Here is a 15166-nt window from a genome sequence, read left to right as displayed (position 1 = left end):
CAAATTTCATCGAAATTGGATGATGCGGATACAAACGACAGGCATCGACACATGTAAGAATCTTGAAATTTATTACTAGACTGCGGGTTTTATGCATTTGTGACGAAAATGAGTAAATACAATTTCATGCAGTGGACAGATGAAAAGAATTTGAAAATATTAATGCGCTAAACCCGTAATGCGCTAGTCCTGTTTTGTAGAATTTGTAGAATTTTTATTTTGCATAAAGATCCGCAGTCTACTTGTTACAGTTACAGACCGAGAAGCTTAAGGATCTACGAATTTCAGAATTTTTAAACGTTTGTACAGACCTACTTATTGTAGCTCGTACAGACCTACAAAATGACATTTTTAAAAATCTTCAATATAAGTCAATCAATTCAGACCAATTTCTTCAAAATATCTTTTTCACTTCATGCATTAAAATAATTGTTCTAACTCCTGAGAAAATTCCATGTTGTATGTTCCAATCTTCAAAAAGCTATTGTTCTTTCAAAAGCGTTCGAATATTACTGTGAGTGGCTGTATAGAATATATCGTAGAAGAGAAACACTTGCGGTGTTATCAGTGCAGTGGTGCTAATTGACTATGATTTGTGAATTAGGTTCAGCCAAGATACGACGATAAATCAAATTCGTTCGGTGCGTTTATCTCGAAACGGAAACGATCGATCTTTCGAATTCCTTTGCGAAATCATGTTCGAGGACAAACGAGAGGGGAAGACAAGAGCGAGGGGAAATAGAGCTCGTGGCAGGAAGGACGAATGGTTTCGGTCGATTTTTCGTTCGGCATGGAACGTCGAGTCCGGTCGAGTTGAAACGTAGTCATTAGTCACCGGATGCCATCGTTAGACGGTGATGTAGTAGGCCCTCGGCCTGCCTCTCGATGTCGTCGGGCTGAAGAAGACGCCGGGCGTCGTGGGCGTGAAGGACCAGGTGGCCCACGAGGGCGGAGGTAGCGTGCGTCAGGGGATGTAATAACCCTCGTGGCGTTTTCGCCATTTTTCCCGGGCGATATAGCACAGAGCGATGGTGATCAATACGGCGATCGTGATCCCCATCCCGATGCTGATCCATATGATCTCCTCGTTGATACCACTGTACCCTTTTCCTGAAAGCGTGCTGGATTTATCTTGTAATCGTCACCTTGCACTGGGCGGGCCCCATCGCGACGTTTCGAATCGATTCTCTGCGGAACAGATGCTACAAATAGTGTTGTATCTCTTGTTAGTTGCGTACTCTCCATTCGCCAGACGATAACAACGCAAAAAGTGTTTACGTTCTCGCTCTACCGTGTGTCCTAAAAATATTGTACTGTGTATTGTCATTTGAAGTCACTTTTTCCTTTGCGAAAATATTCTCCGCGGTTTCGTTAAGGAGTTATTAAAGAAAAACACGCACCAATCAGAGCGCAGCTATGACGAACGAATTCCGGCTTGACCAATGGCAACGCCAACGTTCGTTGTAGCGGCCCTCTGATCGGTCCGTGTTTTTCGTTAATAACTCCTTAACGAAGCAGCGGCGAATATTTCCCTACAGAGAAAAAATTATATCAAATGGTTTCAGGAATCACCCCTTTCTAGTACAACATTTTTGGGACACCATGTATACTGATTCCCCTACCGTCACACGAACTTTCGCCATTGGCCGAAGACGATAACGAAGAACGGTAGTGAGTCATACCGAGACCCATATGTGGGCAATATTTGGCGAAGTAAATATTTCAAATACTATTTAATATTTTAGATTTCGTTTGGCTTAAAAAGAATGGTATCTTAAATAGAATATGCAGGGTGTGGCCGGACGGGTGGTACAACCGGGTAAGGGATGCTTGTACGTGGAAAAGCAAGTCTAAAAAAAGGAATAACACTTTTTTGTTTCATGCTTCGTTTTCGAGAAAATTGAGTTTGGGAATGTAGCGAATACGCGTGCTATTACATGGGAACCGTCTGATGCGTCTGACCATGGCCAACCAATTCTACTTGTAGCGTGTACTAAAGCACGCGAACCCGACGGATCTTCAAACTCAATTTCCCCGAAAACGAACCTTCAAACGAAAAAAATGTATTCTGTATTTTCGACTTATTTTTACATGCAGAATCGCCCGCACATACCCTGCCCGGTTATACCACCCGTCCGGCCACACCCTGTGTAATCCTAAAAATAAAATATTTTTATTTTCACAATATAAATCGCAAAATAAAATATTTTACTTTGACAATCTAAACCACGGTTAAAATATTTTATTTCAATAATCTGACATAAAATATTTTAATCTACTAATTACCTAGCTCTGCCTAAACCGAGTGCAACAGTATGATTTCACAGCATCGGCGTAACTCCCAAGCCTGTGAAGTCATCGTTTCGTTCGTTCGTTCAGACCGTTGTCGTTCTTCGTCAACGTTTTCGGCCAAAGCCAGAATGCGTGCGATGGTGAAGGAGCTTGGATAGAGCGAGACTCTATTCTTTGCCTAGCCATCATCTGACGGATGAATAGTACACTCGCGTTGGTATTCAAGTAGACGCGCTCCTATCTCGCGAACATACTATGTTATTCCGTAGTTCTTCCATACATATATTGTTATAGAACGTGCCGAGAAAGCGTTGGGTCGAGACGAGTCGGGTTCTCGACCCGATGACTTCTCGGTCCGACCCGACCCGTCCCGACTATCGGTACCCGTCATTTTCGGGTTCTCTCACGCCATCTACCAACGATGCATGCTTAGCTTAAGGGCCAAGAGTAGTCACGTGACTTTTGCAGAGTCAGCAGGTCGGTAACTGCTGTTCAATTTCCGTTCACAGACTTAAGATCGGTCTTGGTCTTGATCTGACGGGACGTGACTAAACTTGTCAGATTTTTTACTCTATATCATCGATGTCATGAATTCTGACGCCAGGTTTTGCGTCAAGTTTTTAGCTTTATCTCGCGGAGAATCAAGACAAAATACAGCTCAGCTTGTAGCTCGAGATATTTTCTAGCGCGCGCTACCCTTGATTTCATCCAGAAAACTGATCCAATGGCATACAAATGTTTGTATTCCGTGGCATGCACATCATCAATTTTTAACCTACTTCTAACACTTATATTACAAAATATCTGCATAATCTCGTCAGATCATGACCTTCCTCTTTCGAATGAGTCCTTTCCTAGCGAAAAATAGTCTCATATAAAGACAAAAAGTTGACGCACGTGAAACCATTTTTCGCCTAATTTTGTCGGTAACGTGGTCACTTTACCTTATCGCGGGTCTACAGCGACTTGGCCCTTAAGTAATAATATAAGAACTACGGAATAACATAGTTTGGTCGCGAGATAGAGGTGCGTTAACTTAAACATTGACGCGAGTGTACTTTATTTGTAAGATACAACGAGACTTAACGGAAAACACGTTGACAATGGTACAGTTAGAATAGGAGGTGGTTCTGAGATAGTACACACCGCAACAAAACTATAAGACGTATGATGAAATTAATAAAAAGTGTATTCTAATAAGCATTTTTTCTTCCTTTATTATGATTGCTCTATGCCTTTCTTAGTACTACGGTACAAAGAGCTTCAATAGTAAGTCAAAATACGTCCTTGTAGCTGCGACAAAAAAATAGAAAATATGACACTTTTTAGAAAGAATCAATATCAATAATGTGTTTTATTTAGCTTCTTCCCAAACATTTTTAATGTCTTAACTTCACCTTGGCAACCCAGAAATTTTTACCTTTTTTAAACATAATCCTGTAGATCTTGACGAGAAAATACCGGAAATCCAAGTTTTAATGTTAGTAATTTACTGTTTCAAAAGTTATGCGTGTTTAAAGTTGAGCGATTTTAAGCGTTTTTGATCGGTAAGGGCGCCGCTATGTTGGTATTAACCTTTTTAACTATTTATAATAGTACACTAATTCACTAACTAATTACGTAGCTCGTAAGCTATTTAACACCGAAAATTTATCACAAATTATTCGCTTCGCTTATTTAATAGAGACTGTCTTATAGTTTCGTCGCAGCGACAAGAGCATATTTACATTTCTTATTGAAACTCTCAAGAGTTGAACAGTAGTTTCAGGTAAGGCGTAGAACTGTATACAGGGTGTTCCAAAAATGTTGTACTTTCGTGAAAAAGGTGGGGATGGAGGTTCTGTTTTAAGTAGGGATTTTCGTGTAACATTTACAAAAATAAGTGATTTTTCTTAATATAAATATATTATTGGGATAAAACTTTCTGACATACAAGTATGCAACTTCAAACCATCAAAAAAGATTTTTGCTGTATCAATTTTTGTAAACCTTATTAATAAAGTAGCTAATTTTGGCAAGTGTCACAGTTATCTGAAAGCAAAAAACGAAGAATTATCGTAAGAAAAATTTTTCGATATTTTGAGTCTGTTACACGAAAATTCCCCCTTAAGTGGAGAAATTACTTTAACTGAACGAATCGTAAAAAGTCGAGAAGAAAGTGAACAGTGTCTACAGTGCCGAACAAAAGTATTGGCACAGGCCACCTCTTCGTATAAAATCCTCTGCGTATTTGTATAGAATGCGATAACCTATTAAATGTTTTTGCGAAATATACCTCTCAACTCTAAAGTTGAATTATACCATCTATTGGCATACTTTTGATCCGCTGAAAACGGAACTTTATGTGTATTTTATTATTTTCCTCTGTTATAGCCATCTTTAAAGTCCATGGTATACGTAAACTTTAAGGTCAAAGGTAATATTTTACAAAAAAATTTAATGGAGGATCACATTCCGTACACAATGAATTTCGTACGAACCCCCGAGCTATGTCAATACTTGTGTTTGACAGTGTATGTCTCCTTTCAGATATAGAGTATCTGACTGGTGTACAACAAGGTACCGGAAGCTGTCAGGTTCTACCATCAACGGGAAACATGGCGGAGCGGAATCGCTGCTAAAGAGGCGGCAATAGATGAAATTTTGCGGCGTGGTGTGTTCCTTTCAGCTAGCTCGCTCTGCGGGCTGCTTTGAAGTTCTCTTGACTTCTCCCGCCGCAAGCAAGTTTTCTCTTGGCTATCTCTTTGGTAAGTAGATTATGAGAACCCATCAACTTGACCGTGGAGGTAACGATATAGCGGGGAGACGGTTTGCTAAGCACAGCTGATATCGGGAACGAGGAGTCCTATGGGAAAGACGGAGACGGGTAAGTTCCGCTGATGGTTTCAGATAATCCATTTAGCTGAGAATCGCTCGGCAGAGAAGTTTCTTCCTTCCGGGGAGTCGAGTTTTTCGTTTTTCAAGCACCCGACTACAAGCAGGGATCGGACGACTTGCGTGGATCTATGATAGGATCTATTCGAGACATGCCATGGAACTTTTTGGAAATTTCAATGTAAATATATCAATTTTTCAAAATTTTTTAAAGCAGTGTAGTTTTAATTCGAAATATATCAATTTTTCATATTTTAAATGTCGACTTTTCTGTTACATGGTGAGATATTTTACTCGTCTACAGCAGGCCTGGACAGGTTTGTCTGAATTGAGGCAAAACCGTCCCCACCGTAGCGTCCACTGTCCCTTTCCAGCAATTGCCGTTAGCATGGAAAAAGGACGCGCTTCGAAATTGAGAGGAATAAAGTTACCCTCCCTCTATCATTACCGCCCTAGTCACGACGCAGGCGAAGACGCAACGCGAATCGGGTGCGCGCACACGTAACGTGACGTGGGGATGCTCGCGGCTGAAAAATAGGAGAAAAACGTCATGGAAGGGGAAGGGTACAGTGGGAGACAAGTCTTGATCTGGTGACACTGCGGACAGGATCGCTTTTCTCGGTCTGTGTATTGCTGATGCAGAATCACCAGATTAAGACTTCTCCCCCACTCTACCTTCCCCTTCTTCGACGCTCTTCCCTCACGTTTCCGCCACGGCCCTTCAGTGTCGCGAATGACCATTCTAGGTGGAAAAACAATCATTGATCGTTTCATGCTTCTTCAAACCGATTGAAATTTTCTGTTAGGTCGTGAAATGAGATTCAACATATGTAGAACCTTTAAAAATAATATTTATATTGAAAAATATTATATAAATTATAGAAACAAATATAAAAATAAATAAAAAATATAATATTAATAAGTATGACAATAATATCTAAATACAACAATATAAAAATAATTCTTCGCTAATATTATTAGATGGAAGTTCTTGTTAAAAGTAGATCTAATACACCTTTGGTAGCGAATCTGTATTTTTTTCTGGTATCACCCTATAATAATTTATGATGGGATCAGAAATAACTAACAGCATTGCTATTAAGTCGTAGTTTGTAGATACACGCGAATTCTTCCTTGTGTGGCCAATCCTAAACCTTCTTATGTCTTTTTTGCGAGCCTTTTGAGCCTCTTCAGACATCATGCTAATTGGCAATAGGCATGATTTACTTATTTCTACACTATGAAATAATAATTTGTGTACTGCAACGGGCATATAAAGCCAAGGATATAAATTTAAATATAAATCTTTTGTTTTGCGAACAAATTTCTCGAAACTTAGAAAATTAATGTTGTGACCTGAAGAAAGAGCAGATAAGAAATAAAAAAATCGTTCAAGAAGTTCCTTATTGATGCCTGATATTTTCGAAGTTTTTGTAAAGTTTTTGAAGAAACGTCTAGTTATTTGAAGAAACATCCTATTACCATCATTCGTGGTTTCCTCCTGCTTTCCTAGAATGCCCATTCGGTCCACCATACGGTGTTACAAAGATTTTAAAAAATTGTGACAGGCGGGTTAGCAGATATTTGCAGCCGATTTTTGTCAGAATCCCTTCTGTATAGTTCGAACGTAATGCAATAAACATTTCAAGATGGGATCTTTTGAGACTTTCTAGTTCTACTCTATTAAAGTCAACTAACCGGCATAGAAAACTGGTGCTTAAAAACTCTCTAAAAATTATTGTAAAGGACTTTATTAACGAACTTTGTGAACATTAATGTAAATATTTATTTATGTTAATATAGAATATCGTGCATAGAAGATTAAAGATTCATATTTATTGTTCTGACATAATTTTCTTTAGAACAAATATAAACGTACGATTGTATCGCTATCAAATGAATTATTATGGGTATAATTAGGCTCGGTAAACATTCTGAAAGAAGAATATATAAATGTTATACCTATTTTCTGACATGACTTTTTTTCAGCTAAAATGGCCATTCACGACACTGTGGGCCCGGTCACGCGACGCGTTTCGTCTCTGTCGTGCATATATCACAATGTCAAGTGACTCATCCTAAACTCGCAGAGAGAGGGTAAATTTTTCCCCTCAACTCGAGTCAATTCCCCTAATTTGGTGACTCGATTGAACAACCTGTTCAGAATGCAACTAGATATGTTTGAACAACGAAAGTTGACGTGAAATTGAAGAAGAAATTATTATAGAAGACATATTGTGCAAATATTTATTACTTTATTCCGAATAAAATAATTAGCAAAGTTAGTTTATCGTCTCATTTCATTTGATGTCAATGTGATACACGAGGGACACGTTAAGCTGCGAAAATGAGGAACGGTTGAGGGTCAAAGTGTAGAGCGAGAAAGGGTGAAGCACTACTTTGGTATCTTTACTATTTCCGTGGAGCGTACAAAGCTAAGAATTGATCACAATGATTACTTTTTTTATCCCTTTCGGATTAATTTGGTCCAATCATCTGTATTGCAGTAAATATAGATTTCTAAAGATGTACAGAGAATCGTGTCATCGACACACGATTGACAACGTGTTAAGAAGTTATTGTACTTGGAGGTGTGCTTTTCTTAAGGTAGAACTGTCTCTGTTTATTTTTACTGCGTCCCACGTGGAAAGCCGTAGGACGCTAAGTGTGCAAACTGTTTGTACAGGCTGGCAGTACCGATTGAATGGAACAAAAACAGTCTTGACAATTATACACTTGGGTGTTCATCGTTTCAGAAGTATCGGAAAAGAGACGTAAAAACAATGTTTAGCCAGAGCACTATTACTTGAAGAGAAGAAAATTTTCAAAGACTACATTCCGCGTTCTAAATTCAATTTTATTATCGGTGGTTCTGCAATCTTGTACAACAGTTTTTCAGTTTCAAATATTAACACGTCGAATGGGGATCGCCGATGACAGATAACTATAGCACCGCGTCGTTGGATTCAATTAAACGACAAAGTTCGTAAAAATTTTAATATCGCTAATGGCGCCAGAAAAAATGCCGGCATTCCACTAAATGAATGAGCAAAGTTTAATACCGCGACTCGATTAAAACATTGGAAAACTGTCCGGCGTTCAACGCGCTAACATTTTTTCAGGGGATAATGATTACCCGATAGCTATGCGAAAGTTGCTGAAAGAATTATTTAGCAATTCCATCTGTTCCGCAGAGAATATTGACCGTTTCCGGTCCCTCAGTGTTATAGTTAATCTAGTACGTAATACATGCATATAAACCAATAAATATTTCCGTTCGAAACGGAATGAAAGGCTAAAATGTCTGTTCGGAAGAAAACAATCACGAAATTGCTCATCAATATGATGAAGATTTACTGAAACGATATACAGGGAGTCCCAAAAATTATGTGCTTCCTTGAAAGGACTGATTGCTGATGTCATTTGAAATAGCTTTTTCCTTTGAGAAAATCTTCTTCGCGGATTTGCTAAGGAGTTATTACCGAAAAAACATTAACCAACTGGAACACGGCTAGAGCGGACGAATTCCAACTCGACCAATGCCAACGCCATGCTCAGCTGGAGCCGTTCTAACCGCGTTCTTATTGGTCCGTGTTTTTCGTTAGCAACTCTTTAACAAAGTCACGGAGAACATTTCCGCAAAGGAAAAAATTACTTCAAATGACCTTGGGAATCACTGCTTTCAAGGAAGCAGAACATTTTTACGAGCTATTAACTATTAGCGATTAGCTTCAACAATTTAGAGCCTAGTGACAATGTACAACTACTACATAACAAACTGCAGAATTTAATAATTTATTTAGTTTACTTCGAATTTGATAGAACATTTCACTGGCTTTTATCAAATGTCAGTCTTTGCAAATTGGTCAGCAGAAATTGCGATTTGCATGAAAATCCACAGTCCGACTTTCAAGATAGAATATGTATGAATATTGTTGCTCGACTGTCACGGTCATTGTGCAAAATCATTTCATCGCGACGCGTGTTCGCCTATTGAAATTTCGCCGCGACGCTGACGTTGCTATCGCGAATATGCACATATTGATATAATTTCGCCGGATGGTCTTTACCGAATTGCGATCTACAGAACGGACATTTTCAGTTGCAGTCGCGGAGATCGTGTAACGATATCAACCTGTCTACATTACCATTATAATGGGAGCTGTAGATCCCGACTTTTCCAGCGACCCGTCCGCCTCCCGGCATTTGTTGTCTCTCCCGTTTTGTTACCTGAAAAGATCCAGTATTTCGATTTAATTGGCGACAGGCAAAAGGAATGTTATAAATTGAACGCAGCCGTGGCCGATTTTTCATCGAGATATACGGCATGTTCTAGTAAAATGGACCACCTTGAATGTTTCCGTTGTTTGTAGAAGTAGTGACCCCCAGTTTCATGTTTTCCTAAAATCTTATGTGTAACTTACATTAATTATTATTAATACGTAACCTAATAGGGTTACACCTGATAAAAGGCGGGAGTAAAAGAAAAATAATTCCATTTAATTTAACATGAAAACAAGTCATTTTTAGACGTCTTGAAAAGATGATGGTAATATACATAATAATATAATAACTAATAGTTTTTGGTAATATTTTAACATCAAAAGGAAATAAACAAAACAAATTCTTTTCTTTAAATGCAAAAATCGCACGCGAAATCTTCTTTCTCCTATGATATGCACTCACTATGTGTCCATTATTTACATACATACGAGGTACAGAAAATAGAATTTATTTTCGCAGGATTCATATGAGTGAAGTAGAAAATATGGAAGACAAACAATGACTGGAACTTTGATATTAAAATTTCAAATGAAGAGTCACGGACAGCGTTGGCGTGTTGACTCTGATTTATATTGCTTTTCAACAATGACAATAATTCAGGAGACAGAGTAAAGAAACGTATTCGACAATTTCAGTCTGACTCCAATGTAAATTAAAGAATAGTCAAAAATACCCTGTGCACGAATCTTCTCAAACGTAGGGTAAAGGACCCAATTACTGAGGGGATACCAATTACTCTGCCTACATTAATTATACTTATTTGTAAAGCATGATAACTATTAACACAGACATATTAAATTTTTTTCATTAAAATCAGTTAATATATATGTTATATATCTGTTTTTTAATATTCATCATGCCTCAAAAATAAGTGTTATTAATATAGGCATAGTAATTGGTATCTCCACAGTAATTGGGTCCCTTACCCTACCGGTATATTTTATAAAGAGACTACGAATCATTATGCAAAATGAACATTTTCTGCGTCGATTACAAAAAAACAGAAACGAAATGGAAATTTGGCAAAATAATAATTCTTATAATGTCATATTTTTACTGTTTCAAATTTCATCTAGTAATATTTCTCACAAATGCATGAAATACACAGTCCAGTCATACATTTCCTTAAAAAAATGGAAACACGATGCATTCGCGTTAAACAATTGTAAAAAAGAGAATATAGTTTGAATGAGAAAATCTAATGGCGTTCATGTAGGTGGGGTATGTATTATATTTATGAGGACCGAAGGTTATGTTACGTATATGCGATACCACGATTGCAACGCTCCAGAAAATAGTAGTTAATGACTGTTACGTAAAGGTCCTGATGGAAATAGATATGAAGAACTGAAACGATGCGATAACCGTTACGGATGGAAAAGGTTCTGGCTTGTATCGGTTCTGGTTATGTTTCCACGACCTGTTCTGTATCCATTTTCCGTATCGGTTCTTTATCAGTTAGAAACAATCTAGTTGCCTATAGGTTTTAAATACGTTTCATACGTTTTATTATTAAATATTTTAATATTTTAATAATAATATCACTAAGTTTTTTATTGTGAATTAATATTCTACATGTAAAACAGGAATGCAATTACTGTAATGAATAACGCGCAAACGAGCGAGGTCGGTAATTATTATTTTAATGGCATCCCTAGATTTAATTATTCACTATCTATATTGATATTTACCAGTCGCTCGCGTAATAGAATATTATGCTGGGAACGTTTAATATTATTATATTGACTATTTGTACGAGCTATTCGTTACATGTTAATATATGCTAAGTAATATTATTTTATACATGCATATGCGAGAAGTGCAATATTCATTTAACTAATACGCTGCGTTCTTCAATCAGTTCACTCTTTTCTTTTCTCTCCTTCCGTATAATATCCTCCTCTAAAGTATAGTTCCCTTTTTCCAGACCATAACAGATACTTCAACGTACCACTACCATTGAGGTAAACGTAGGAGAGACGCCACATTTGTTATATTTTCTGAATGGGGAAGGGGAATCGCTTCAATCCTGTTTTATGTTCATGTTACTTGAGTGCCTATAAAATCAAAATACGTGTAAGCTTCTCGCCAGGCCTGCCAAAAATGCTTGAAATCGGTCAACTTTAAACACGCATAATTTTTGAACCAGTGAACTGTGCGTACTGAAACTTGGATTCCGTTCACTAGAATTTAAAGTTCTATCATTTTTTTTTGTCGAATTGCATAATATTACATTCAGTAAAGTTGAAAATTTTTGGTCCCCTGAGTGGAAGTTTAACTCAGTCGTATTTAGTGCTCGACAGTTCCGGTGCGATCCATTAATTTATCGCATCTGTTTTATCGTGTACTCCGGGCGAAATCTGTGTTGGCAAGCCAGGTAAAATGAGTCCATCTAAATTCTCACGTTATCAGAACACGTATACGGTATTGCATTAGAGATAAGGCGTCGCGCCTTTCGAATCCCGCAGCCTCCGCGCCTAATGCCTCCCCTGATTTTATTCCAGCGGCAGACACCGGCCGTGCAACGCGTTCCAGCGACGGGAATTTATTCCGTGACTAAGCTCTTTAATTCAAAGTTTAATTCGGAGCGTTAACAGGAACCAATTTTGCAGACAGAGCGGAGATAAAGCGAACGTATGCCGAGCACGAGTCGATCCAACGAAATACACTCTCGCCGAGGATTTACCTGTTTAATGCCCGGGGCTCTCTAAATTCTCATTGTGCAGTGACAAATTATTGAGCCAGTGCTAGGGCAAGGGACCCGATTACTGTGGGCGTACCAATTACTGTGCCTATACATATTATACCTATTTTTAAAGCATAATGAATATTAAAAAAGAGATATATTTTAATATTCATTATGCTCTAAAAATATGTATAATTAATATAGACACAGTAATTTGGTCCCTCACCCTACTTCAGTATCCTTTGCCGACTATCGCGTGCCCCGAAAAAAATAATCGCACGAAAGATTTTCCCGCAATTATTCTATCTATTTTAACACGTTGACGGCCATTTTCGTAGAAGCGATCAGCGCTACTAATAGCAATTGTTAGTTACTTGATAATGCAGTTCTCACCTTGCACTATAGTCTAGTCAACTTCAGCATTACTAGATAGATAGTGGCATTAATTTTCTGACAATCATTTTTAAGTATCAGATTGTTGCATATGAAATGTCCGATTTTAGAATGAAAATCTTCTGAAATGTTGTAAACAAATTCGGGAAATCTGCGATACTGGAGTGTTGAAATTGAGCACCTCTCATTATGTGCTTAATAACAGTACCTGAAACTTTAAACGCGTTTTCCTCGGAACGAGGTTTTTCAAACTGAGTACACGTATAACTTGATTAATCTCCGAGCAATTAACTTGACATTTTTTGCGAGCACTACTAATTACATTATCTTTAGTTGGATGCGCGGAATTTTCGATGGAATAATTTCTGGTCTTTTAACGTTGAAAAAGACGTTGTTTTCTCACTGATTAATGGACTTTATTTTTCCAAGTCTGCTATTTTGTAAAAATCTTTCTTTTTTATTTTTGTGACACAGCTTTAAAAATCTCGTACGTCCTACTCTGGCTCCAAATATAATTTTATTAATCTTGATGAGAATGATTCAAGATCTTCTTTGCATTAGTGAACAATTTATTAATGAAGAGCGCCTTGAAAATATGCCACTTTTCGTTCGTTAGACCAATTGCAGTCGTTTAAATTCAAGTATCAAAAAGCAAAACTAAAAATCAATGCTAAATTATTAATTTTTACATAAAAATTTATTTGGCAGCGGATTAAATGTCACGAAGTTCCCAATATACAGTAACACTTAAATTAATATTCGTATCGTCAGTACATCATCATTTATCATCAGTATATAAATTAATAGAGTAACATTTAAATAAAACTATTTCAAGTGTTCGTACTAAGTGTATTAGTAATATGAAAAAGTAATTGGATCGCAGATAATTCCTTTTGATTTATTGATGAATGATATTTGCATTGTCCCAGGGGGTCGGCTGTCCGATACACTAAACGAATAATGGATTTAAAGGTCTGTGCATTTTTATTGGCAGGTTTACGTATACAATCAATACGCGTCTCGAGATTTATTGGCATTGCATGGTATATTTCCGATCGTACGTCACTATCAAGGATCGGTTATTCTTATGAGTAATGTCGCAATCGAGACTCTATTTTCCGGTGACGTATTTTCGTATCTTCTTTAAGAATATGTTACGACATTTATCGAGATTCGTTTCACATAAACCATATGCATGTCCCGTTATTGTAGATCAATAATACTTTTTATTGATTGAAGAGAAAAAACAAATTTGACTGTGAACGCAGTCATTGCATACATAAAGTTTTTTTGGTTGGACTATAAAAAATCGGCCTAATCGGATTCAGCTTAAATTTTGTAGATAGCTTCATTTTCTACCTTACCGACAAATTTTGGTTAGGTCTGGGTTAGATTTGGGGTGGAGACGAGAGCCGTGGGAGTGGCTCCGTCCTAAAACACATTCCGTCAATTAAGAAGGGCAGAATTCGCTGTAACAAGTGTCCATTAAGGTAGGAAATGATAATAGTATGATAAACAAATTTTTTCGAATTGCCAAAAATCATTTTGGGATACATGTTCCTAATGCAAAATGAACCTATTTACTAAATTTCAGCTCAATCGGATTTGACCGATTTTCGGAACTTTTGCTGTCTTTTTGTATATAATGGATCCAAATGGTATTGGAACGTTACATTTCCGACTCTTGAAAAATTGTGGTCATTTCGCAGAAGAAAAATAGTACATCCAAAAGCCTGGATTCGTGTTGAAGCTGGCAACCTCTACTTTCGCAAAGCAATGTTCATTTTCCTCCAAGATATTTTTACATGATGTAGAAGGTGGGAAACTGAAGACCCATTTTTCGGAGAAAATGCAGCGATTTCAAACGTCTCTGAGAACTTTGAAAAATTTTTCTTGTAAATAAATCTTTCACAGATTTGAAGATTGAAGTCTTCCCTTCACAACGAGTCCTTAGAAATTTACGTACGATTTGTTCACACTGTTTTATGGAACCAAAACCAGGAACAAGCTCTCATTCGAAGCCCGATAAAACGACTAGAAAAAATCGTACATCAACTTCTAAGGTGGCGTTGGAAAGAGAAAGCTTCCATCTGTAAATCTGCAGTGGTTTCAGTAACGAGAAAAATTTTTCAAAGTTTTCACAGACGTTTCAATGTACAGTTTCCACGAAATAATAAATACTTTCAAAATAATAATCGTTCGAATGTAATTGAAACTGTACCGATTAATTAAATCGTTGAAACGTACTTCTTTTGTACTTCCGTTTGTACTTCTTTCTGTTCATTCTTCTCGAACGAATGACTCGCGCTGCCGACTTGGTTCTCTTGATTGTACGAAGTTATAATGAACTAGGTTATTTCACAGGGAAACTCGGTTATTTATGCCACACTTTGACAAATTTTTGTTTCCTTTACAAGTTTCGGGGAAGGTCTTTCTTTTCAGAGAACTTTGCGGGCAGCTGCAAGCTGCGGGAAGTAAAGCATTCTCTGCGTTCGCCGAATAAAAGTTTTTATTTTTCGGTCGGCTCGTTCCATTTTAGGAACACGCTAAGACAGAGAGCCGGTGTTTATTGCGAACTGTAAATTATTTTCCGGAGCATCGGCATTCTCTTTCCATTTTTCAGTCCCGATGGTAGAG

At 37.5% G+C, this 15166-nt stretch overlaps 1 protein-coding gene across 1 annotated transcript in view; it reads right to left on the bottom strand.

The window, feature by feature from the left end:
- Window positions 1-233: 233 nt before the first annotated feature.
- The window catches only part of LOC143361404 (uncharacterized), a 38008-nt gene continuing 23075 nt past the window's right edge, over window positions 234-15166 (bottom strand). Inside the window, exons 2-3 of the mRNA XM_076800770.1 lie at window positions 9315-9396; window positions 234-1110 (exon numbers count right to left, since the gene is read on the bottom strand). Coding sequence (XP_076656885.1) covers window positions 965-1110; window positions 9315-9372 — 204 coding nt within the window. The 5' untranslated portion in view covers window positions 9373-9396 and the 3' untranslated portion in view covers window positions 234-964. The remainder of the gene's footprint in view (window positions 1111-9314; window positions 9397-15166) is intronic.

Source organism: Halictus rubicundus, chromosome 15 (genome assembly GCF_050948215.1).
Source record: "Halictus rubicundus isolate RS-2024b chromosome 15, iyHalRubi1_principal, whole genome shotgun sequence".
Taxonomy (NCBI): domain Eukaryota; kingdom Metazoa; phylum Arthropoda; class Insecta; order Hymenoptera; family Halictidae; genus Halictus; species Halictus rubicundus.
The sequence above is the reverse complement of the archived record's forward strand: the minus strand, read 5'-3'. Positions and strand labels throughout refer to the sequence as shown.